The sequence below is a fragment of the Phalaenopsis equestris genome, unplaced genomic scaffold (genome assembly GCF_001263595.1).
Source record: "Phalaenopsis equestris unplaced genomic scaffold, ASM126359v1 Scaffold000002, whole genome shotgun sequence".
In the NCBI taxonomy this organism is placed as follows: Eukaryota; Viridiplantae; Streptophyta; class Magnoliopsida; order Asparagales; family Orchidaceae; genus Phalaenopsis; species Phalaenopsis equestris.
Genome location: NW_018164444.1, coordinates 61500000 through 61525718, shown reverse-complemented (window position 1 = coordinate 61525718; position 25719 = coordinate 61500000). Strand labels below are relative to the sequence as shown.

The 25719-nt window shown below is 34.5% G+C and overlaps 3 protein-coding genes across 4 annotated transcripts in view; 2 read left to right on the top strand and 1 right to left on the bottom strand.

Annotated features, from left to right (window-relative positions):
* Positions 1-2659: 2659 nt before the first annotated feature.
* LOC110020571 (ubiquitin receptor RAD23b-like) lies at positions 2660-3157 on the top strand. The gene is made up of 2 exons (XM_020718717.1): positions 2660-2821; positions 2907-3157. The coding sequence occupies exons 1-2, from the start codon at positions 2729-2731 to the stop codon at positions 3054-3056; spliced, it is 243 nt and encodes an 80-aa protein (XP_020574376.1). The 5' UTR covers positions 2660-2728; the 3' UTR covers positions 3057-3157.
* A 5731-nt stretch (positions 3158-8888) lies between these two features.
* LOC110029494 (protein LTV1 homolog) lies at positions 8889-20905 on the top strand. Of its 2 annotated transcripts, none has more exons than XM_020731806.1 (5): positions 8889-9644; positions 9731-10123; positions 10273-10866; positions 11666-11793; positions 20653-20905. In XM_020731806.1, exons 1-5 carry the CDS (start codon positions 9138-9140, stop codon positions 20654-20656), a joined length of 1626 nt encoding a protein of 541 aa, XP_020587465.1. In that variant the 5' UTR covers positions 8889-9137; the 3' UTR covers positions 20657-20905. The 2 variants fall into 2 exon arrangements, with proteins under 2 accessions (XP_020587465.1, XP_020587476.1); XM_020731817.1 differs by having other exon boundaries at positions 11666-11797; positions 20657-20905.
* A 3412-nt stretch (positions 20906-24317) lies between these two features.
* The window catches only part of LOC110019433 (dihydroxy-acid dehydratase, chloroplastic), a 12354-nt gene continuing 10952 nt past the window's right edge, over positions 24318-25719 (bottom strand). Inside the window, exons 11-13 of the mRNA XM_020717090.1 lie at positions 25500-25580; positions 24438-24617; positions 24318-24368 (exon numbers count right to left, since the gene is read on the bottom strand). Of these exons, the coding sequence (XP_020572749.1) occupies positions 24318-24368; positions 24438-24617; positions 25500-25580 (312 nt within the window). The remainder of the gene's footprint in view (positions 24369-24437; positions 24618-25499; positions 25581-25719) is intronic.

Genomic DNA, 25719 nt, shown 5'->3' with positions numbered 1-25719 from the left:
CTGGATAAGCTGCAGCTGCCCCAAACAGACTTTTCCACTTAAACACCGCACGACGAGCCGATGACGCAAGGCTGCTAGGGTTGAACTGGTCCATGGTTCATCAAGGGGAACCAGTTCTGCAAGGAGGCTGAATGGTTCAGCCCTAATTAGGGCTAGGAGCTACTGTCACCCAAGGGAGACCCCTCCAATAATTTTTACTATAAATAAGTTGTTTGTTGTGTTAGGGTTTATTTTTTGTTGAGATTTCTATTTGGACAAACGTCATCATCCCTTTTTTTCCCTTCTATCTGATGACGAGTGGTGTTCCTAAGACATCTTGCTCCAAAGTGGTTTAGAGTTTAGGGTTAGCGTTTAATTTTTGCTGAGATTTCTATTTGGACAATCATCATCATCCCTTTTTTCGACAAGTGGTGTTCCTAAGGCATCTTGCTCCAAAGTGGTGATAATTCTTTACCCACCCATCACCCGCAACCTCCCTTTCTTTGTCCTCGTCAACATACTTGTTGCAATTCATCCACAACAATTTTGTTGTCTATTGCAGCCTCAAACCTCCCATCTTCCCGTACCTCCTTTCCCCCCTTCTTCCTAGTCGCAGTCCCCAACTCTCTTCCCGTCAGTTGTCTTCCCTGCGGCAACAAACTTCCAGGTTCTCCCGTAACCTCCTCCCAGCCTTCCAAAAACTGTTGCCTACTCTTCCAACCTACCAAAAACTCACCGTAGCTCCTTTCATTGCCTTTCCAGCTAATGTCGGAACTGTGTGTTTTTATGTTTTTTGTCATCTTTTTCTATTTTGGAGAGTCGCACTGCAACCTATTTGAATTTCAGCAATAATATTTTCATTTTGATTGTGGTTTTGGTTAACTATGATATCATTTGGTATAAGAGCTAGACTAATCTTAGTCTTATCCTAGGGTTTCCAAGCATCCGCACCTACCCAAACCACCTCAACCCAAAAAATTTATTTTTCATTCCCAAACCATAAATAAATTTTAAACTAACCATAACTTTCCATTATTGATTTTCAAAACTAACAACCCCAAATTAACTTTCATACACCATCAATTTGTCTCAGACCCCATTTTCACATCTCAATCCTAAATTCTAGCCATGCTACCAAGGAGATGCATACCCAAGTCTACCCAAGAAGAGAAATAGCGAGAGATTTGTCAACTTCAGCGGAGGCTTACAGACATGAATGATAAAACTTAGAAGAAAATTACCCTAGATCGTGACAGGAAAAGTCGAAGGGGGGAAAGAGACGAGAATTTCAACCGTAGGGAGAATTTCAATGATGAAGAAGAAAGGCGACGACGCTTTGGAATCCAGGATCAGACACGGAGAGATGATGCCACATATGGAGGACACAGGGACTTCAGAATAAATATAGATTTACCATAGTTCGATGGGGGTATGGATCCCAATGACTTCATCTAATAGTTGCATGCAATTGAGAGAATCAAAGACAGAGAGAAAAGTTAGTGACAAAATTATCAAGTGGGACAAGATTATGAAGGCGGTGTATAGAAAACACCTATCTCCTCATTACCAACCGGATATGTTCCTGAGAGATCTATTAGTGGAGTTCACAACCCAGTTTGACAAATTACATATGAAGCATGAGTTGGTAGAGCAAAAAGTACATGCCATAACATGATATTTGGGTGGTATGAAGCCCTCGCAACATCTTGCAGTTGCAGCTATATTGGACACTATGAGATGTTCAGACCTTAGCCTTGAAGATCGAGAGACAACAAAGATAGAGCAGACAACTACCACCATTAAGATAGCCACCACAATTGGGGACATCAGTAGGAGCACACCTCGAGTAGTCGAGAAAACTCGAATAAGGACAGAACCACTCAGAGCCAAAAGAAGCCCGAGAAGAGCAACACACCTACTACAATCCCCACCAAAAAATGATTTTAATGCAACGGATTTTGGAACATCGCCTCCAGCAGCCCAACGATTGGGGTTCTGTCTTTCACCTTGCAGAATTTACGTTGCTCCTCCGAGATAGCGAAGATTCCATGGCTTGAGGAAGTTTTTCGCGAGAATGGCGGTGGAGGAAAGAAAGCCTTGCGTGGCTTTGGTTTGGAGAGAGAGAGAGAGAGAGAGAGAGACTGATGCAGCATCTAGTGGAGTTGGAAAGAAGCCGTTTGGCTGCTTGAAATTTGAATCTTAGCTCGTTCCGTTGTCCGTCGGAACCGGCTATCAAAGTTGTCACTCACGATATAATCATGCTTATACCCCCCAAATATTTCATCAACACTTGTAAATTCATCAGCACCAGTAAATTCATGAAACTGGTGTTCATGAATTTACATATCTAACATCAAAATCTTGCTTATACCCCCCAAAAATTTCATTTCTCATAAAAAAGACCATTATTTTAACTATTAAATTGAGAAATAAACCTTTTTAATTTATAGGTAAGGTAGTATGCATGTAAAAATTGAAGTTTAGGTGTTAGTTATGTAAATAAGTGGGAATTTTGTTTGTGTATGTAAATCCTCTTTTATTTTTTTGGTTTCTTTAAACTCTTTTACCTCCTAACGAGCTTTCCAATTATTCATTCATGTTCAATTATATTGACATTTTATGTTTGAATATTTGGCTTTTATAAGCTTGTGTTCTTAATATCAGGCCAACAGCTGATGCTTATGATCAAGCAAATTCAAATTTGGTTGCAGGGAGTGATATTGAACATACTGTCCAGCAGTTGCTAGAAATGGGTGGGCGAAATTGGGACAGGGATACAGTTTTACGTGCACTCCGTGCAGCTTACAACAGCCCAGAGGGTGTTGTTGATTATTTATACTCTGTATGTAATTTTTATTTTACATTCAATGTGAAGGTGGCATTGCTTTATGAATTTACATGTTTGTTATCCTTTATTTTTTTTTCAGGGCATTCCTCCTTCAGCAGAGATTGTTGTTCCAGTAGCTCATTTCCTTTCGAGTGAAGCTGCTGGTCAGGAAACGAATTTGGGAGAACCAGACGGGGACATTGCTTTCATCAGGGTCACCAAACTTTCAATTAGAAAAGGATCAAAATAGTGTCTTTGAGTGGTCATTTTAGTCTCAAATTATAAATTATGTAATTTTTTATTTTACATTATATGTAGATATGCACTTATGATCTTTAGACCGCTCACAGAAACCGCTTAATAAAACAATATCTTCATTTTCCCTCTACTTTATCTACATACTGTTAAAAGACCATATTCTTGCTATTTGCTTTGTCTCATCACTCTTTCTTTAAGGTCTCATTTGGTTGTTTAAATATTGTAATTATGTTAAAAAACGGTTGAAATTTGTTAAATTAATCATTTTGTTGGATGTAGTTATAGAGAAACATTAATTTAAATTGCACAAATCTTCTCAATTTTTATCAAAACTGATAATCTTCTCAAATTGCACAAATCTTCTTAAATTTGTACTTTTGAAGTGTCAAATATGTGGCTCTCATAGTTTTGTTTTGAACAACTTTAATAAATAGGGCATAATGGTAATTTTTTCTGAAATAGCAATCTCACAGCTGCTTTCACACAGCTACCCCAAACATACAGTTAGCTTCCCCGCAACAGGTTCCTGGGGCAGCACAGTTGCAGCTGAAAAACTTAGAAGCTGCAGCTGCGTCAAACAAAGCCCAAGTCCTGCACCAATTGTACTCCTTCAATCCATATAAAAAGGGACAAACCTAACTCGCATTTCTAGCAAGTTCATAAGTTGGAATTATTATTAGGTGGTATTGATTAATCAATTATTACTCATTTATATCATATAGTTTAGTCCTACGTTCTTTATAATTTTTTAATCAACATCAATATCAACCCTATTTCAGTCCACAAACTCTATTTAATGCTCTTGAGAAAAGAATTTGGGAGGAGGTCATAAAAGAAAAGATGGATACTATGGAAAAAATTTTTTACCTGAGAGATTGTTTAATCACAAATATTGTTTAGTTAATAGTTTGAATATTCCATCTTTAGCCCACCAACCGTCATCCACCGGCCTCTTTTTCTATGATTGGGGGTTTGCAATGAGCCTCTTGGCTTCCTCTCGGTCATGGAGCGCCAATTATTCAACAGCAATATGGTTGTTGGTCATCTCTAAAAAGTCAACCATCAAACTCAGCTCCACAATCCCAAGGCGTATTTAAATTGTTTGATATTAACTCCTTGTATTAGGGATGTTTAAGCGATTACAAGTTCAAAGTTTTATGTTTCTAGCATCTCCCGCTATAATCTTAATGTATATGAATGAAGGGTTTCTCCTTCCTTCTATCTAACATGGAGGAGAGACCGTGACTTCTTTCATGGTATTGGCACATTAACGAAATGAGACACGAATAACCTTTTGAACTCACTAAAGGAAGGGATTATTTTTGTCATGAAAGTTTGAGTTATCAGTACGGTGCGGAATATACAACACTGGAATGCGTCTGAAATCTTGATAATGGCGATGACGGACAAGAAAGCAGCTACATGGTCTGTCGAGTGATGAGTCCTTTGTGCAAATCTAGATTGGGTATCTTAAACTTTTCGGGTGGTTCAATTTTAGAGATTTGTCTGAAAAGGTATTCTTCACGTGATGGGTTGTGGTTCGTATGGTGTGAAGTCTTTCCACCATGGTTTTGGGTATTGTGGAGCCCGGTCAACTATTTCGATTTAGCAGTTTTGACAAATCTAAAAATTGATTAAATTGCTTTTAAGATAATTTCCTTTACATGTATTTCTATATCTAATTTATGTTTGCCGTCTCTTCCTAATTCTCGCTGGAATTTCATGAACAAAGAAGGAAGGAGGGCCCAGCTCCATTAATGAGTGCAAAAGAAGGAATTAATTACTTTGGCAAGATTCCAAGCTTCCTTTTTAGTTATGTTGTTCGGTGAGACAGTGGATGCGAGAAGAGGGAATAAAAGGAGATGCAGCTTTTGTTCACGAAAAGGGGAAGATTGGCAACCCAGTTTTTCTTCTGTACGAAAGGCATTGGTTTTCAGGCTTCATCCTTAGTTGTAGCTCTCGGTTTAGAGAGAGAGAGAAAATTTTTTATTGTGAACGTCTGGATGCTCGACGTTATAATTTCTCAAGCTAATAAAATTCTTTGCAACTCTGTAGACGTAGACAATTTGCCGAACCACGTAAATCTGTGTATTTTGTTGTTTTCTATTTTGTGATTTTTCTCAATCCGATTTTTCTCTTTATTGCTGTCGTTTTTTCACAACAACAGACATCGAAGATTTGATTTGGATCTAAGAAAGAATAATAGACGAAGACGAAGTGATGACATTGGGGATCGATAATTTCAATGGCGCAGATTTTGCATACCAGAAGATGCAGATAGAAGACTACTTCTATGGAAAGAAACTTAATCTTTCGTTATTGGGAAAGAAGCCGGAAAAGATGGACGAGGCAAAATGAAATTTGTTGGATCGACAAGTTCTGTGTGTTATTTGATTAATCTTGTCGAGGTCTGTTACACACAACGTCATCGAGGAGAGCATTACTGCAGATCTCATTGAGGTTTTATCTGGTATGTATGAAAATTCATCAGCGAATAATAAGGTGCATCCGATGAAGAAGTTATTTAATTTGAAGATGACAGAATGTACATCTGTTGCACAACATCTGAATGATTTCAATAATATCACAAATCAATTGTCGTATGTTGAAATTGATTTTAAAGATGAGATATATGAGTTGATGTTGTTGGCATCATTGTCAAATAACTGAGAAGCCATGAGGATGACAGTTAGCAGTCTTGTAGGTAAATTTAAACTGACGTATAATGACATTCGTGATTTAATTTTGACTGAGGAGGTACACATGAAAGATTATGGCGAGACATCGGGATCGAGTTCGACACTGATTGTTGATTTCAGAGGGAGATCATAGAACATAAACTCAAATAGAAGAAGATCAAAATCAAAGTCTGGTCAGCAGACAACCTGCTAAAATTGTGGCACAGATAACCACATAAAAATGAACTATAGGAATCCTAAGAAGAAGGAGAATGATTCACAAATGTGGTAACTGGAGAGATACAGGATGTGCTATTGCCGACAGTTCACATTTTTTGTTGATGACTAAATACTGCATTCAGAGGCTTCCTTCCATACATTTTCTCATCGGGAGTTAATGTGGAACTATGTTGTATGTAACTTTGGGAATATATATCTGGCCGATGGAAAAAGTTATAAACGTGGTGGGGGTAGGAGACGTTGATATTGCACTCCATAACAATAACAAATTGACTTTGCAAAAGGTCATACACGTTCCTGACGTTGCAGGTAACTTTGTGAATGTATATCTGGCCAATGAAAGAACTCTAAACATGCTGGGGGTAGGAGACGTTGATATTGCACTCCCTAATAAGAACAAATTAACTTTACAAAAGGTCAGACACGTTTCTAGTTGAAAAAGAAAACATCATTTACATTTGACAGCTCAATGAGGGTGGTCATTCAGTTGTGTTCCCAGATAATACTTGAAAGGTTATTAAATGATTAGTGCTGGCTCGTGGTAAGAATACTGACACACTATATATGATTAGAAGTTTACCTAGAAGTGGACACATGAGCCAGAGGTGCATTATGGGGAAACAGAAGAAAGTAGTTTCCTGAAAAGTGGTAAAGCGCCAAAGACAGGAAAATTGAATATTGTACGAACATATAGTGGAGAATCACAGAGCTATGAAGAAATGTTGCAAGATGAAAATTATAACAAGTGAGAGCTAACAAAACTTCCACAAAGGAAAAAGACATTACACAACAAGTGGGTGTACCAGGTGAAGATTGCGCTTGATGACAGTAAGAGGTGCATGACTGGACTTGTTGAAAAGAGCTTTCAGCAGAGACAGTATATTCCCCATGCAGTGGAAGTTATAAGCGGATACATGAGTAACACAGAAAAAAGCTTGGAGGTACAATGTTATGTTGATGCTGATATGTCAACTAAGGGTGTTACTCTTAAGAAGCTGAAGTTGTGTTCGGCTTCAGTTGATCTTCTGGCATGAAAATCATGATTTTGAGTTGCAGAAGTGGAGTATATCATGTTTGAGAAAAGGACGGTGCAGACAGTGGGTAATGCAACCAATGTCCCAATCTCCAAGTGGAAGAATTGTTGGGCATTGTGGAGCCCGATCCACTATTTAGATTTGACAGTTTTGACAAATCTGAAAAGTGATTAAATTGCATTTAATATAATTTCATTTACATGTATTTCATATATCTGATTTATGCTTGCCGCCTCTTTCTAATTCCCATCGGAATTTCATGAACAAAGAAGGAAGGGGGGGCCCCCTCCATTAATGAGTGCAGAAGAAGGAATTAATTTCCTTAGGTAAGATTCCAAGCTTCCCTTTTAGTTATGTTGTTCGGTGAGTAGTAGATGCGAGAAGAGGTAATAAAAGGAGATGCAACTTTTGTTCATGGAAAGGGGAAGACTGCAGCCTGGTTTTTCTTCTGTATGCAGGGCATTGGTTTTCCAGGCTTCTTCATAGCTCTCCGTTTAGAGAGAGTGAGATAATTTTTTCTTGTGAACGTCGAGAGGTTCGACAATATAAATTCTCAAGTTAATAAAATCCTCTGAAGCTCTTTGGACGTAGGCAATTTGCCGAACCATATAGATCTGTGTGTTTCGCTGTTTTCTGTTTTGCAATTTTTCTATATCCTATTTTTCTTTTTACTGCTGTCGTTTTTTCACAACACATGGTCAATCCAACACTATCTTGATAGTGGGAGTTGTCGGCCCCCATCTTTCTCAGAATGGGATTGTTGGTCGTTAGGCTTCAATCTGTCTCGTTTATTGTTTTGTCAATGTTGACCTCATTTTTATAAAGTCTCTCTCTATCTAGATTATATGATCTAGTCAAAGGACTTCCCTGTTGACTCTCCCAGAGGACTAGTATTGAGACCCGTACCATATAGAGATTTAAAACAGTTATTGACTCATTGTAGTTTCATATGTGTGATTTCAAATCCTCAATATTTAGTTGAATGATTAAAACAAACATATTGAAACTCAAGTTGAGTTCCTATAAAAATCGAAGAAGTTTTAAAGAGACCCTTGAACGCCTGTTTGGAGGCATGCCATAGAGATTGTCTTGCTAGACTTTGGTTCTCGCCGAAGTGAAGACCGACCATTATTTTTTTTGTCGAACAACTTCAATCGAATTAACAAACATCTTTCGCCGCGTCGCAGAAAAAACTGGCTTAAATTGTCCTGATCACCAATTAATTTGTCAAAATGACCTCATATGATGAAACAAACCGTACATGCCCATCTGAAACGTCGAATTTACATTGTAAATACACACACTTTAATATAATTTATCGACATTTAAATAACAACTGTCGTAAGATATTATTAAAAAAAAAAAGAAATCCCTATAATAAAATCACACATCCTTCACCTTTGAGCACACACGCTCGCAACCCTAGAAAAATATTACATCATGACTCATAATGTAGAGTTACGTTCGGATTGGAATATCCGGCTGTGCTAAGGGAATATTCCATTTGTGTTATTTGTAAAAATGATGTGTTATTCGATTATTTTGCAATGTCATTGGAACATTTCCCCGTATTATCTAATTTGGGGTTGTGTTGTTCGGCACATCCCCTATATTATTTCAATTTTTACCAGGAATAACACAACATCAAATCAAATAACGCGAGAGAATATTTCAATAACAGTTCAGCCCCAAATTAAGTAACATGATGAAATATTATAATAACACCTTAAAATAATCGAATAATAAATAATTTTTATAAATAACGCATAACAAACCTAAATAATTTTTATAAATAACGCATGAGAAACCTAAATGTTCCGATTGTTCCGATGCGAACTCTAGTATTCCTGATTTAATATTTTTCCCGTTTTCCTGCAACCCTAGCAATGCCCGAGAGGCAAGAGAGGCAAGAGAGGCAAGAGAGGCGCTCTGCTCACTGCCGGTCTTCATCGGTGGTAAGCAATCTTCCCCTTCTCCGGCTATAAATACCTCCCTCGACACTCACGAGCGCGGGCCCTAAGGCCGATCCACCACCCCCCCTTCCCGGAGCCGGCCTTCAACGGCAACCACTATTCCCCTTCTCCGGTTATAACCCCTGGGCATCTCCAGAATACGTGTAAGATGGGCAAGAAGAAGTCATTCATCGATAAGAAGAAATCCGCAACCTTCAAGCTTCTCGCACGCGACACATCTAACTTTCCCGAATATGCCGAAGCTCCTGTTCCCCCATCATCCGACCGCGTATTTGTCAGGGTCGACAACAACGTTTTTAGCGTGCCCGGCATGTTCGAGGACGATAATGGCGGAAACGATCGCGCCGCTGCCGAGCAAGCCGAATTGAAAGGAGTAGATAATGTCGATTCCATCTTCGCCGATGCACCTGGCGACACCGATGACGTAGGGAGCTTCTCGCTGCCATTGCTGAGGCATGCTGCCCGCGTCACGAGTAATCGGGCGGCTTCCAATTTGCTTCCGGATAAAGTTAGACAGGAAATCCTGGAGCTTGGGTTACCCGACGACGGCTATAACTATCTTCAGCATCTTCGGCAAATCGGCAATGCTGGTGCTGGCGCTGCTTACTATCAAAACAGCAAGGCAAGATTGGATCTCGTGCCGATTGATGTTAAGGTAAAGCTGATGTTTTTTTTTGAAGTTGTCGTTCTTTCTAGTTAAGAATTCTCTTATTTATTTATTTTGTTTGATACTCTTGTAAGGCCTTTGATGCCTCGAGGCTAAAACTTAGAGGAGTTGAGTCAGACAAGGATTCAATCTATGCTGTTGCTACTAAGGCGGTTGGTGTTAGGGTTCAAAAGGTTTCTGATCCCGATGTGGCGAGGTTGCTAGATGATAGCGATCTGTCAAGGTTTGGGTCTGATACGGAGGACTTTGATGAGGATTTCGTGTTCAAGGCCAATCTTCCTGTAAGTAGTGAGGGGGAAAGTGAAGAAGTGGAGGAAGCTGAACCAGGAGGAGATAAAATGGAAAGGAAAATGTGCTCGAGTAAGGATGTGCTGGAGGATGAGTCTCATGATGAGGATGGTGTAGATGAATTAGAAGATGGTGACAAGCCTAGAATTCCTAGGCTGCTGGACGAACAGTTTGATTTGGTAACTATTTTATCATCAACATTTGTAATTTTAATCTTTCTTTTTGAAGAAATTTCTTTAGCTGTCATTCATAATTTTCTTTACTTACAAGGATTCCCTTGGTCCTTAATATTATTTTGTTTCTTTCTCATTTTTTGTTTCTTTTAAAGCTCGCGCTGCGAGGATATGGTGACACTTACAGTGACGATGATAGCTATCACGATGAGGAGGCTGATACGACTGTTACAAAGCTTCATGATGCTCTAAGGGAGTGCAAAGTGAATGATTTAGAATTTGAAGAGCAATATCGAGCTCCTGGGGATTATATATGTAAACAAGAAGCACCAAACATGGGCATTCAGTTGGATGATTCTGCAGATTTAATTAGCAGGTGTAGAGAGTATGCTGAAAAGTATTTTAATGATGATGGGGATAAAGAAGATTTGATCTTGGTTGAGGAAAGTAGTGACGAATTAGAAGTTTGGGACTGTGAGACTATTGTATCTACTTATTCAAATCTTGACAACCATCCTGGTATAATACAAACTCCAGAGATTCTAAAAAGAAAATTTGCAAAAAAACTTCCAGTTGATTCAATTAAGAAGACTGGCATGATTGAACTTAGAGGTAAAGAGAAGCTTCCAGTGGAGTTTTTATCACACATCAAAAAAGAATTTGAAAAGGCTAAGAAACCAGCTGGTTTTGAGAAACAAAAGAGTAAACCGCATAGAGAGGAATCAAAAGATGAGAAAAAGGAACGCAAGGTACTAATATATCGTTTCATTTGGTTTATTTATGTTAGTTGCAAAGGTTAAAGAGTTTGAGACTTGAATATTAAAACTTGATTCTGCTTTAAAAATTGAATCACTTGATTTTCTTTAGGCTTCATGCTGCAATTTTTGTTATGCTTGGATATATTTTGAATACTTGTAGCTGCTGTTGTCCTTTTCATGTCTGTTAAGAAGTATTTTTAATTAATTAATGTGTTGGTTTAGTCTTCATGGTTTATTTTTTATTTATTTTTATATATACATCTATCTTTGCACGTATGAAGCTGATTTGGCCATACAACAATACTATCATCTTTTGAACGGGCGCGCGTGCACACATAGAGTCAATTTTATGATGTAGGAGGACTCAATCATATGAATTTCTTTTGAACACACACTCACGCACAAGCTTTCATACAAACTCACGTTGCGTTGAGTTTGTAGATGTAGATTAACATCACTGTTTTAGTTCTTATATTTGAAGCTGATAGATAGATATTTAGATAACGCAACCACTGATCTAATTCTACATCATTATGCTTCAAACATAGTTTAATTATTCATTAACATGAAAATATAATGCCCTAATGAAGTGCTTATATAGTTGAGATAAACATTTCATTGATTTCTATGGTGTCGGACAATTGACTTAACAAAGCCTATTCGGATCAGTTTATTTACTTGTGATGATCATTTTGGAAAGATCTAAAGTATGATTTTTGTGGAATTATTATGTTTATCATTGTTTATTTTTTCCATTTACTGCTAATGTAAATATCAATGCTGCATGCAGGCTGCAGTGAAAGAGGAAAGGAGAGAAGCGAGACGAGCAAAAAAAGAACTTAAAGGTCTGTACAGATGTGAAACCCACAAGGCTCAAAAGGTTGCTGCTGTTTCAATGCCATCTGCTATACACCTCATGTAAGTTTCTTTAGAGGAATAATTTTTAATTATATAAGTGATTAATTTCTCCCTTATTTTTGTGAAAAAATGGAACAGTTAATCTTTGCTTAAATAAAGTTCATGCAAATCACCAACATTCATTTTGTTCATGGGAAAATAAATTGATTAATATTACAATAGAATTGATGCTATATATGGACAGGTATAAATGATAGAATTAGAAAGGATTAATAATTAAAGATTGAAGAATTGAATTGGTCTCAAAGCTTTTATAAAATGTCTGCTAATGTCCTCCACTAAACATAATAAGTGATGATCCTTCTAAGAAGTAAAAATTATCTCTGATAAAATTGCAATCTAAATATCTGTTTTGTTTTTTTGTGAAAAAAAAATGGCTAGCACATTGCAATGTGAATAATGGCCTGATTATCAACAAGAGTAATAGGTTGAGTAACAGGAAAGCGAAGTGCTTCAGCAAGATTATTTTTACACATCATTGAATGGGTGAAATGTAGAAGAACTTTGTATTTTGCTTCAATAATATATCTCATTACAACATTTAGGGCTTGTTTGTTATAAATTTTATGTTTTGTTTTTATTTTTTATTTTTTCTTTTGTTCTTAAAAATATGTTTGTTTACATTTTTTTTTTCTAAAACAAATTTACATGTTAAAAAAAAAACTCAAAAAAACTTTTTGGTATTTTCAGTATTTTTAGAAATAATCGTATTTTAATCAAATAGTCAAACATGTTTTGTTTTAAATCAAAACTTAAACAAAACTAAATAAAAACAAAAAATAGAAAAAAAATCCGAAATGGACTTTTAACTTTTTGCTACTCCAGTAAGCTACATTCCTCTTACAAAACAAAATTTCTTGAAATAGACTATCAATCTTCAACAAATTTAACATACTTATCATGGTTGACTTTAGTTTGTAAATGATTGTATTTATATTAAACCAGTCATTTTCTTATTGAAATTAATATTTATTAAACTTAATGTCATTTTAATAATTCTTTAGAATGTTATGTATGTTGACTAACTGCACCAATAACTGAGGAAATATTCGATCGAGTGACATGTAAATAAGCTTCTTAACCAACCACTGACAAAGAAAGGTATCTTAAAGTTTTTCTCATCTTTGTAAATTTATAAGGTATCCATAGGAGCATTAGTAGGTTTTCACTCAAGTAAGTCTAATTTTTTCAAGGTCCTTTTAACACCGAAATATCGACTTAATAACTAAAAATTAAATAGTTCACTATCAAAAGACTAATGGTAAGCTGTTTATGAGAATCTTTTACGCCAAGGGAAAACAAAACTACTTAACAAAAGTCATTCTATGGATAATTATTTACAAATCAAAGTTACAATATCCTAATTAAATAACTTGAATTGGAGTAAATTCTTTTCCCCGGAAATGCTCCAAAACAACTCTTAGGTAGACCTTAGGGACGGTTGCCTCTGTTTCCACCATAACAAATGATTTACAGGCCCTCAACGCAGGTTTTTTTTGTTTGTTGAAGCCACCTGCAGTAATAAAGTTTTACAAATGTTGACAGCTACCCCACAATGACTTAGATAATGGATTAACCTATCGAATAAATAACAAATTCGATATAAGCAGCAAGGTTTTTGAAAGCTGTTGTTTTTTTTAATTCACATAATTCACATGGCTCTATCAAGGAAAATGATCAAATTATTGGCTTGGCTGAATACAGAGAAATTTGTGTGAGCTGCTTGAGATCAATCAGCAACCTGATATACACAACTTTGTGATAAATAATAATTAAATGTTTACTTAGAAACCAAATTTTTGAAATCATTGAAATTAGAATACAGATAACCAAATGTGGGGAGTCCTTGATCCAATAAATGTTCACTCACGGCCATCGAAGAGACTTAAAACTACAAGTAAATCCATTTTCACTGCTATGCTACTTCCAATGGAGATTCTTGGCCCTGTCCTATCTCAGTTCTTCTGAAGGAAACTAAAGGAAATGAGACTAGAACTATGTTTTGGACACATAATTGCCTCAACCATAGAAGACTGCTTAAATTTTTTTCCCATACCAAAGATTAACTTCAAGTTGCTGGATGTATTGGAGCATTTCAGAATTATCACAAAACAAGTTTTAAGGGACCTAGGATAATCAATTTGCACGGCCTTAAACACTGCTATAGTTTACTCCTTGCCCTATCTAAAATTTGAAAAATTTAGTCACATTTCAATCTCAATTGTTCGAAATCAATAGTTTATCCTTCTACGAACAAAATGCATTGTTGAAAATTATGAAGTTAAAGATATCTTGCTTGAAATGAGATGGCAAGTACCCTTTTTTTAGTTCTTTTTTTCTTCTCTTATGTTTTAATCTTATTTTTATTCTGTTTAGCCCTTTTTTTTTTATTCCCTCACCAAATGGATGTTTTTTTTTTTATTTGAAAGTTTAATGGCTACAAGTTCTACCAATCTCTTCGAGGGGGTTGTTTAAATTCTCCACATCTGTCAGTAGGTATATTTTAAATTCAAATTTACCCTCTATCGTATGTAGGTAATCTATGAAATCATTAGGATTTAACCCGCCTTCAAAATTTGTAATATCAACCTTAACTCAACTTCAAAATTTTTCAATGATAAATAAGATTCGTCCTCAGATGATTTTTGAAATGCTTTATGAAATGGTCCATCTCGCTAGGATTCTAAATGAGTGTCATCTCAATGAAAGGCATGTGATTCTTGCTCATGCCTTTTATATTTCGCTAATCTATGTTGTAATTTTTGAATTTCATGATGCAGTTCTTCTATTGCTAAATTTTGGCTGTGAAGGGGTTTGTTTATATTTGGCAGTATCTTAAACATAGGGCTCTAATTCCAAAATTTGATATTGAAATAATAATGATATTAAGAATATTTTCATTCTTTCAAGTTCAAATGATATTTATTTTTTCCTCCCAAAAATGTTCCAAAACATCTCTTCTGAAGAACAACAACCTGCTGTACAAAAATTTCAAATAAACAACAGTTTAGTGTTCATTTGGAAAAACAAAAATGTTGAAATTAACATTTTTAGAATACAGAGAAACTGATGCGAGGACTTCTTTATCCTAGAAATGACCAAACGCTTCGAATTGGAGGTTCTTGACTCTGTCGTTGGCCTCCTTGCTTGATTCTACTAAAGGAACCCGGAGGAAATGAGACTAAAGCTATGTTTCCATGGTTGACTTATAGGAGACCACTTGAATGCTTTTCCCTCTATGGTTTTCCCTTTATGGTTTTCTCCTCACGTTATTTCTAAACTAAGGAGTCCACTCTAAGAGTCTCTGGGTATATGCTGAAAGTGAATCAACGAAAAAAGAAAAAAAAAAATTGCCCTGTTTCTTTATACTATATTACCTTCTAGGCCACTGAATTGCTAAACTACATTTGATAAGAAATACTAGAAGCTATTTTATATACAAAAGGCCCTTTACAAAATTGCCATTTTTGTATATTTCCTATGAGATAAAGAGACTTCATCTTTGATGTATGCAAACTCCATGCCAAGAATGTATTTTGGACTTTCTCAATTTTTTTACATATATTGCATTATTTATCGTCTAAGAAGACTACAGGCCGATAAAGATAAAGTGATAAATTGTACTGCTTTGAATAATATTTAAATGGTGATATTGAAGAGTTTATTATACCAAACGGTGATTTTTTGCAACCTATATGTAGAACAGTTTGCTTCATATAAACTACTATGATAGATCCCTATGGAGAAAGGCATTTGCTTACATCATTTGGAGTAAAGTTGTTTGTTGATTGATGACCATAGACTGGGAGAGTATATACTTTTGTTAGATCATCGTGATAAAAAACTTAAAATAGTGAACGCCATGAATTTGTGCAGGTTCTTTGGCAACCAAAAGGCTTTGCAACTGCCGATAATACCCCCAATGGATGAATCTTGATCATGAAAATTAGTTTATCAATAAATATATTTAGCATCCGTAGGTGTTGAAGTAATCTTAATCCGTGGCAAGCATCTTTTCCTTACAACAAAACCTGCAATCTATGGACAACAATTCTCCATTTATAGCAGTTTAATAATTTGTTTACAATTTTTTCATTTATAACAAATCAATAATTCGTAGTCAATAACTTTTTTTTTATTATATAGTTAATTTTTAAATTTATTTTTATTATGGATAATTATTTTTTTCCTTTGCTGAGTTTTAATTATTATTTTTAACACAATAAGTGTATAAAATTAGTTGTGAAATCTTTACTTTCTACCCTCATATTCTAATTTCATGATGGTATCAAAGATACTAATCTTTCACCTGTTGAATTTTGTTTTGACCACGCATTATGCGTGAGCTTTACAAACACAGGGGAAAAAGAGTCATTATAGTCGATCAAGTACTATAGTTTAGTGCAACAATTGCAAGCCGACGGGTCTCCTCACGATCCCTTATTTATGAACAAGGATTTGAGATTTAGAGCACTATTGAATGAATTCTATATATGATAAATGCAACATTCCCTAGCAAAGGAAAAAAAAAAAAAGATTAAGTGCTTTGAGTATAGCTTCAAACTCAAGATAGTAGTCAGCCATTAGATATAGAAGTGGCTAGGCATCTAAATAGTAGTTTTTGCGTAGCTTCTCCATGTATGGCTGACTGCCTTGATAGGATTGACTTGACGAGTCTGGTGATAACCTTGAATTAGATTTTTTTTTTAAATCTTAGTGGATATATTCTCTCTCGTCAGAAGATAAGTCTGTCTTGTCCCTTGGCGAGTTGGTACTTCAAACCCAGCTAGTGAATCTTCATGGAACTTGCCTACTAAGTTCATCTCAATCTCATATGGCAAGTTCTCTGAAACCCAATTGGTGAGTTCGTCTACTTGTTCTTCTTTTGAGGGAATTTACCTTTACGATAGGCACCCTCCCTGTAAGGTCTGTAGGTCTTTCAACATGATGTCTTTCCTGTATGCTGACTAGTCTTTTAATAGTTGTTATAACAACTAGTCTCCGTCCAACAAAGTGACAAATATATGTGAAGAAAACTTTTAGAAAGAAGAGGACGGATTACTTCTTTGAAAAATGGTCACGAAGCTGATAACTTCAATGATAGAAATCAACCTTAGAAGAAAACTTATTCTTCAAGGGATTATCTAGTAAAGTTTTTCTTTTGACAACCATTAATAAAATGAAGTTACTATAAAAAAAGCTTAATTTGCTCTATAAAAATTTTTAAATATCTATGGAAAAAGCTATGCTAATAGTTATGGATTTTTTTGATAGAATGTGTTCAAGAGTACCCATTTATATTTTTTTTGAAGACCAAAATTATTTCTTTTATACTTTGAAAAATTTTTGTTTGTTGAATTTTCATTCAGATATAACACTCATCAACAAAAAAAAAAAAAAAAAGATTCTAAATCTAGTAGATGCGAATTTATTGAATTCTCCCTAAATCAAGAAGGATAGAATTGATATTTCTTTCTCACAAAAGAAATTACAATTCAATGTATATATCTTGAACACCACTCTTACTTCAAACCCAAAATTTAGTAGGAGGAAATTCAAGTAGAAGAATCTCAAAGTTTTAACCTATTTGATTATCCATCATCCTCCATTCTCATCAAACTCGTTTAAAATGAATATTTTCTATCATCCTTCATTCAACCTATTGCAACTTCTATAAAACCACAAATTCTCTCTTCTTATCAATAAATCCAATTACTAAAGCTTTATTAGAATTGTTTACTTTCCCATCATCTTATTTATACATCCAACCTACATAGAATAAGTTTCATGTTTATACCAGTAGGAAAAATAAAAGTCTAGATGTTCCAACAGACCCAATAGTTTGAATCTTGGTACAAAGACCAATGAATTTTACATCGAGGAGAATAAATCCATAGATGATATTGATCTCTACTTTCTTATTGTTTCGAGGAAAGAAGCGAGGTCCCACACCAAACACCTACTATATAATTTCATTACTTATAAAATGCTTTCTTCTAGTTAAACTGCTTTGGACGCCCGTCTTGATAAAATATAGATTCCAAATAATATTCATGATGCTCTCAAAACTCATGAGCGAAAAAAAAAAGTTGTAATAGAAGAAATCCAAGCCTTAGCAAAGGTCGGTAAGTAAGAAGACATCTTGGTGAAAACAAGTTGTAATTGAAGAAAATGAAGTCTTAGCAAAGATTGGTACATGGTTGAATTCTAATGTATCTTTATAGTCAATATAAAATCATATGGAATGGTATGTAGATAAATTTAATGCTTGAGTTGTTGTAAAATGGTACATCCAATCTTATCTATTAACTATCAACAAATTCTATTTTCCTTTAACTTCCTTTGCCAAACTCAACATAATTTGTGTTTTGCTCTTAGAGGCAATAATTTTGTGCTAGCATTTATCTTTAGTTTAACATTAAGAATATTTTCTTATTGTGGATCGTAAGTAGGGATGTATACATAAGGATCCCACCCAGTTTGGAAAATTAGAGAAACAACAATAGACTTAAAAAATTTGGGGTATTTACATACATGTTACACAATTCTTATGTATTTAACTTATCAACCACTCAAACTTTAATGAACAAACCACCAATTTCTATGCTGAAATAGGTAAAAATTGAAGTTTAGGTGGTTGATATGCTAATGCATAAAATTTGAATGGTAGGTATGTAAATCTCCCAAAAATTTCATTTGATTTCAAACAATCCCCTCATGCATAGTTTTATATATGCTCTAAATAAGTTCAAAATTGTGGGCACACTCAATGCCCTTGTTGATCACACTCTTTGTAAACGCCAGTGTGAAGAAATGCAATTTAATTGTATGTGTTGTGAACTTATAATACTATATTTTATTGGTTGGTGACTTTGAGGAAGAGCTAATGAGATTAAGAAGAATTTTTGGAAAGAGACTTTGAGGTAAAAGGACTTAGGGTAGCAAGCATCAATTGTCTCTTGATTATGACTCCATGGCCTTAAAACTCCCACTATTTTAACCATGGAAGCTTTTATGGTTCATATCCACTACATTGTACTACTCTTCAATATTGAAGATGAAGATTTACATACAAACCACTTAATTATTATGTATTTATATATCTAACACCTAAACTTTTAACTTTTACGTGCATGTCATGTTCCTATGCATGGAAAGGTGTCTTTCACTTTTTAAAAGTTGAAGTAATGGTATTTTTATATGATATGAAAGATTTGGGTGGTATAAATATAGAAAGTAAAATTTAGGTGTTAGATATGTAAATGCATGAGAATTGGGTTGTATGTATGTAGATGCCCCTATTTAAAATTATGTATAGTATAACATGCTTTCGAGAAGTGCCTTCGGATGGCACATTTAAAATAACTTGAAGTTATATCCTTGCATATGGAAGAAGGGACACGAGCGTGCAATGAGGCATTTTTAAATAGGTGTACACCTCTATTTTTTCTGGTTAGTTTTCTATTGAGAAATTATTTCAACTGAGGATTTGTTATTATTTTTTTTTACTTCTATAGGTTTTTAAAGTAAAAAATCTCATCTCTTCTGAGTTGATTTCAATTTATTTCATCAATGTTTGTGATTAGGGATGTAGACGAGCTCAAGCTCAACTTGTGTTCAACTAGTTCGAACTTAATTCTGCTCGAAATTGGCTCGTATTTGAAATTACTCAACAATTTGTTTGCGTTCATCTCGATTTACATATTCTTGTTTATGTTTAGCTCAAAATTGACTCATTTAAACTAATTGGAAAAATAGATGTATAGCGTTGGAGTCGAACTTGCACCATTCAATGCAATAAAATGCATAGAGCCACGTGCCTACACAACCTGTGATGATTTAAACTTAAAGATAAATATACATAATATATTATTATATAAATAATATATAATTTTCTTACTTTTTAGCAAGCCGAACTTGAGCGGTTTAATAACAAATAATTTATTTGACGGCCCTATTTATGATGTATTTTCATTCAATGATTAAATGATAAATTCTCTCTCTACGGCTAAAAATATTTTAGTGCATTAAAATAACATTTCTTATTTATAAATTTACTTCTATAGGTTTTTAAAGTAAAAAATCTCATCTCGTCTGAGTTGATTTTGATTTATTTCATCAATGTTTGTGATTAGGGATTTAGACGAGCTCAAGCTCAGCTCATTTTCAACTAGTTCGAAATTAATTATGCTCGAAATTGGCTCTTGTTTGAAATCACTCAACAATTTGTTTGCGTTCATCTCGATTTACATATTCTTGTTTATGTTTGGCTCAAAATTGACTCGTTTAAACTAATTGGAAAAATAGATGTATAGCGTTGGAGTCGAACTTGCACCATTCAATGCAATAAAATGCATAGAGCCACGTGCCTACACAACCTGTGATGATTTAAACTTAAAGATAAATATACATAATATATCATTATACAAGTAATGAATATGAGCGGTTTAATAACAAATAACTTTTTTGACGCCCTATTTATGATGTATTTTCATTCAATGATTAAATGATAAATTCTCTCTTTATGGCTAAAAATATTTTAGTGCATTAAAATAACATTTCTTAGCTAAGTAATTTGTAGCTATTCACAACAAACTTTTTCTTTTATCTACTTAGCTACATGTTACAACAGATCCATGGCAAATATCTCTGGCAATTTTGTTACTAATGTTGTACTGAATCATGCTAATGTTTTTTTCAGTCAATCTTTGTTAAATGAATTGCTAATCAATAGTTAATTAACAAGATAATATTTACAAAGCAATTTCTCTTTTGGTAGCATTTGTAGCAGTCTGTCAGATCTTGAATGTTTTATCATTCTTTGTTCTTACTAAATAACTTATTTCTTGTTTGTGGCAGGTAGCATCCATTTCAGCTACCATTCTATAAGAATTTTTGTGGCAGTAAGTTTTGAGATGAATTTTTATAAAGTGAAAAACATATCCTGAAATTTGCATGGGGGTTATATTCATAAATTATAAATTATATTGCACTTATTTGAAAGCGGATGTAATGATTGTAAAAATCACCATGACTCAAATTTTCTTCATCTCCTGTGCTTGGTTCTCTTTGCTGTAGCAGTTTTGCTTCTTTATTGACATCTACTTCTCTCAGTTCCTTTCATTGCGGCTTAACTTGCTTTGATGTTCTTTAGGAAAGCTTCCATAGTTTTTATTTTTTTATTTTTTTTATTTTTTTTATGCAGATTAATATTACATTTTTATATGGTTCTTTATTGTTATTGTATTTTTTTAATGAAAATGAAAATTTAGGAATTAGATATTGGCAGGTATAAACGGAGGCATTGATGCTGAATGATTTGTAGTATAACAATAGAGGTTTAAAATGAAAGATAATGAATTTAAGCTATATTATTCTTGATAAAATCAGAGCGAATTATTGACATGTCATATAATTTATATTTATTTATAGATCTAATATATAAATTATAATATTTGTTTATATATTATCTACATTTTTAACATTTCATCAAAAATATTAATTATATTAATTTTAATGTGAAACATACTTTCTTGAGTATATATTTTGATATGATTATGACACAAATGTTTAAATTTTAGAAGTTAGATTTTAAATATATAAATATGTAATTTGAGTGGCATTGATGTAAATCTTAAAATAGTATATAAATGAAAAACTTAAATTTCAATTATATAAATATGTAAATTTTGAGTGGGATGGATGCAAAACTTTCTTTCCCTCTTTCCACCTCTTAAAAAAAAAAAAAAGCCAACAGTAAAATATTTGATATTAATTTAAATAAATGGGATGGTTTGCATATATACCGCGTTATTTTTAATATATCTATCCGTCTAATATTCACAACAATAGAATAATAATTTAGTGACTTAGTGTTGGATGAAGATCTAATACATGCATATACTATCTTAAATTTTTACTTCAAAAGTCTGAAAGATAAATGATCATTGGGTCTAGCTCAGTTGAAATGACTCTATGTGATTGTAAGTACGTAGGTCTACTCTTCTTTCGAATTAGAGAAGATGAAATTATAGGGTTGATGTACACCATTAATTCATTAATAGTTGTAACAGTTCGTAAAAGATTTACTTGGTTTCTATGAAGCAATAGCCCGCTATAAACATGGTGGATGATGGCTATATTGTCGGCTTGTCGTGGATGCCATAGTTGAAAGTCGTGGTAGTAGTTGGTCATGTTGGTTGTAGATGGTTGGTTTAAGAGCATTGATTAGACACGTATGCCGTAGTAGAGAGTTGTAAGAGTTGTGGACCATGTAGGTCATGGTTTGTCATATATGTCGTAGTAGTGAGCTATAACGACATTCTTATGCCACATAGGTGGGAGGCGGAAACTACATGAGCTATGGACCATGTTGCCCATAGTTGGTCACATAAGTCGTAGTGAAGAGCTACGAGGAGAGAACTTTAGGAGTCCTGAGAAAGTCACCCTATGCGGAGTGTGTTGTTAAGATAACTTTGGGGCACGTCATTACACAATCTTAGGGGTGCATCGTTGCACTGTATTTGAGACACATCATTACATCGTATTTGGGGCTCATCGTTCCATCATATTCGGGGCTCGTTGTTGTAGTGTATTCGAAGTGCGTTGGTATATAGTCTTCTTCGTTGCACCGTATTTGGGGTGTATTGTTGCATCATATTCGGTACACGTCATTCTTTTGCAAGGTGCTTCATTATTCCGCAACGTACGTCGGGATTTCACAGTATATGTTGTAATTCTACAAAGGGTTCCGTTGCAACGAGCAAGGTGAGGCTGTAGGTGGTCGATAATAGCCGGTGAGCGATGGTCGACGACTGCAGGAACATGTGGTTCAATTGTATTACTTAAGTAAAAAAAAAGAAGTATTGACATGAATATCATCTCAAATTGCAAGGAGGGTGGAAAATAGTGTTATATTTGTACTAAAATGAGTCATAATTAACTTTGTTGTTCTATCCATTCAAGTAGGACATTTCGCTACCAATAAATGGAGGCTTTAGATATGTCAAAATCAACTCCATAATTCAAGCAAGGAAGGAGAAAGTTAAGGCTAAGTTCAAGCCAAATCTCCTAAGAGGAGGGGACCCAATGAAGAAGAATTTTGAAGGATGACTAAAATTCTCACCTCCCTTTTTCATAATTCATAATTAACTGTAAAGCCATACTTTACAGTTCAAGGATGAATATAAGATTGATGTTTATCAGAATGCGTGCGCGTCTTAGACTCGGTGCAGCGTGCAAGAAGCTGAAGATATGTGCCAGTGAATATTGAATGTTTGATGGATGAGAAAGATGTCAGGGGGTTTATTAAGACAGAGGACTTTATCGTTGGTTTGCTTGCAAAATGACTTTAATAAGTCTATTATAGAGGCGAGACTGGATGTATCCTTAAATGGAATCCCAACAACTGACGTACAAGCCCTCCTCGCTGCTAACTCTTTTCCTACAGTAGACCCTCCCTTTGAAGTTTTTCCCACAATAAATCCTCCACCAAAATTCTTCCTACCGCAAGCATATTTTCACGAAAATTTTTTCTGCAGTAGGCCTTCCTCCGGAGTCTTTTTCTGCTCCCTCCGAAATCTTTCCTGCAGCAAACCCTCCTCCGGAACTTTTTCCCTGCATCAGGCCCTCTTCCAGAATCTTTTTCTATAACATGCCCTTCTTCAAAAAATTTTTTCTTGAGAAGGTCCACCTCCGAAGCTTTTCCTTTTTTTTTTTGTTGTAGATCATACAGTGCAGCTTTTTTTGTAGGTTGCATACTTTCATGTAAACTCCCCTGTTGCATTACTTGTATATGAGTATTCCGTCTACCTACAGACACTGCAAAAACTGTAATTTTTGTGCGAAAAAAAATAGCCACTCCATACTTTTCAAAGTCCCTTATTTGACACATTATAATTTTCATTTGGGGAACTTAAATACAAACCATCCAAACCCAATTCTTATGTATTTACATGTCTAGCACAAACTTCATTTTTCATATTAATAGCACCCAAATCTTTTACATAACATCAAAAATACCACCATTTGTTTACTTCTAAAAAAATGACATTTTTGTGCAAAGGAAAGGTGGCACGCATGTAAAATTAAAATTTAGTTAGAGATGTAAATACATATGAATTGAGTGGTATGTATGTAAATATTCCTAAACAAATGAATTTGAATATGTAGCATATTGATCCAAATATGTTGATTTCGACCATTTGTCTTGCAATAAAAAAGAAGGATGAGAATCCACCAGAACTCATTCATACACTGCAACTAATAACTTAAAACAAACATTTAATGCTTCAGAGTTCTGACAGAAAAACTCTCAATTCAATACAATTTCTTTCAAAAACTTACTTCAACAATAACAAAATTACAAATAACTTATTAACTCTCTGGTGAAAACTTGGGGACTGAAAAAAAGTCTCTGCATATAAATAACACAAACTAAACGTCCTGACAAAAAATCAGTCCCCAAAAACACTCAGGAAAATTAGCTCAAGAGTAAATAAATAAACTACATAAATACACATCACCTATTCATCTGTCACACATCCTCTAGAAGCTGATTGAACACTTTTAATATACTGCAAAAAATAAAAATAAAAATAAAAATAAAAATAAAAAACTGCAGTTTCAGATAAAAAAGAAGTTACAGAGGCAGGGGAGAAAAATAATTGTAAAAGAACTCCTCGTGTTGCTTTGTAAGGAGGGGGGCTCCATTTTCTGCTTCTCTCAGTAAGCTGCTCATCAGAAAGCTGAACATCTATTCTTCTTTTGTTAATGTCAATTGTAATTACATCACCATTTTGGATCAGCCCAATCGGTCCTCCATCCTGACAAGAGGCGGATCAAAATGGTTTTGTTCATGCCACATAATATGAATTATTACATTTTTACTAACTGATATATTGAGTAAAGTGTCAAAATAGTCCTAGAGTTTTTACGTGTAGCTTGCGCTTATCCAGTTAAGCCCCTTATCTAGAAACGCGGACAGCGGGGTGCGACCCACGTTCTGTGTTTAGTGTAAAAAAACATGTGTTTTTGGATAAATTGCTCAAACGCAGTTTCCAAATGGTAAGACTGCGTTTTCAAAACGCCGTTGCAGCGGATAAGCTGCCCCAAAAGGAAACTCAGTCTCAAAGTAGCTTTATGCACGGGGATAATTACATACTCATCACTCAAAATATTGTTATTTACAAAACTACTGCCAATGTGATTTTTTGAATTGCCAAACCAATACATTTACGCGTTCCATGATCAAACTATTGATAATTTGATAAAAATGAAAAATACTAGTGCATTTTGATATTTAGGTATAAATTTTCAGAATGGGTGAAAGAGGGTGATAAATTTGTAAATATCCATGTTACGAGTGTTGTGAATGCAAATGCCACTTCTTTTGCTACTGCATAAAAAACACTTTGTATAGGCTTGCATTGAGAGGATGAGAGGATTTTACATGACATATAAACATAAGTTTCATTTTGTAATAACTTTATAAAATAAAAGAGAATCATAACATATAGGAGTGATTATTTCTGTAAAAGCTTCTTCAAAAAAAAATTATAAAATCTCCATAAGAAAGACAAATATTATGCTAAATTATACAAGTCTTCACATAAAGCAAATGTTCATCAAACAATCCACCAAGAAATTTTTTTGCAATTTTTTTAAAAATTGTATTTTACATGTTGGGTGTGACAAAAATGAAATACCTGCGCTTCAGGGCATATATGACCGACAACAAATCCATGTGATCCACCAGAAAATCTACCATCAGTCAGCAATGCACACTCCTACAAATTAACGTTTTTCAGTGTTCTAAATCACCTATGATTATCAAAATATTACATCACAATGCCCTTATTTATCAAATCAACCATGAAAGAAGAAGAATGTGCAAATATATATATATATATATATATATATATATAT

What these genes read in the sequence shown, in the direction of transcription:
- LOC110020571 (XM_020718717.1), top strand. Translation starts at nt 2,729, where the DNA reads ATGGGTGGGCGAAATTGGGACAGGGATACAGTTTTACGTGCACTCCGT. An exon ending in TTGTTGATTATTTATACTCT is followed by an intron (nt 2,822 to 2,906) that starts GTATGTAATTTT and finishes TTTTTTTTTCAG; the next exon opens with GGCATTCCTCCTTCAGCAGA.
- LOC110029494 (XM_020731806.1), top strand. Translation starts at nt 9,138, where the DNA reads ATGGGCAAGAAGAAGTCATTCATCGATAAGAAGAAATCCGCAACCTTC. An exon ending in TGGACGAACAGTTTGATTTG is followed by an intron (nt 10,124 to 10,272) that starts GTAACTATTTTA and finishes TTTCTTTTAAAG; the next exon opens with CTCGCGCTGCGAGGATATGG. An exon ending in ATGAGAAAAAGGAACGCAAG is followed by an intron (nt 10,867 to 11,665) that starts GTACTAATATAT and finishes TGCTGCATGCAG; the next exon opens with GCTGCAGTGAAAGAGGAAAG.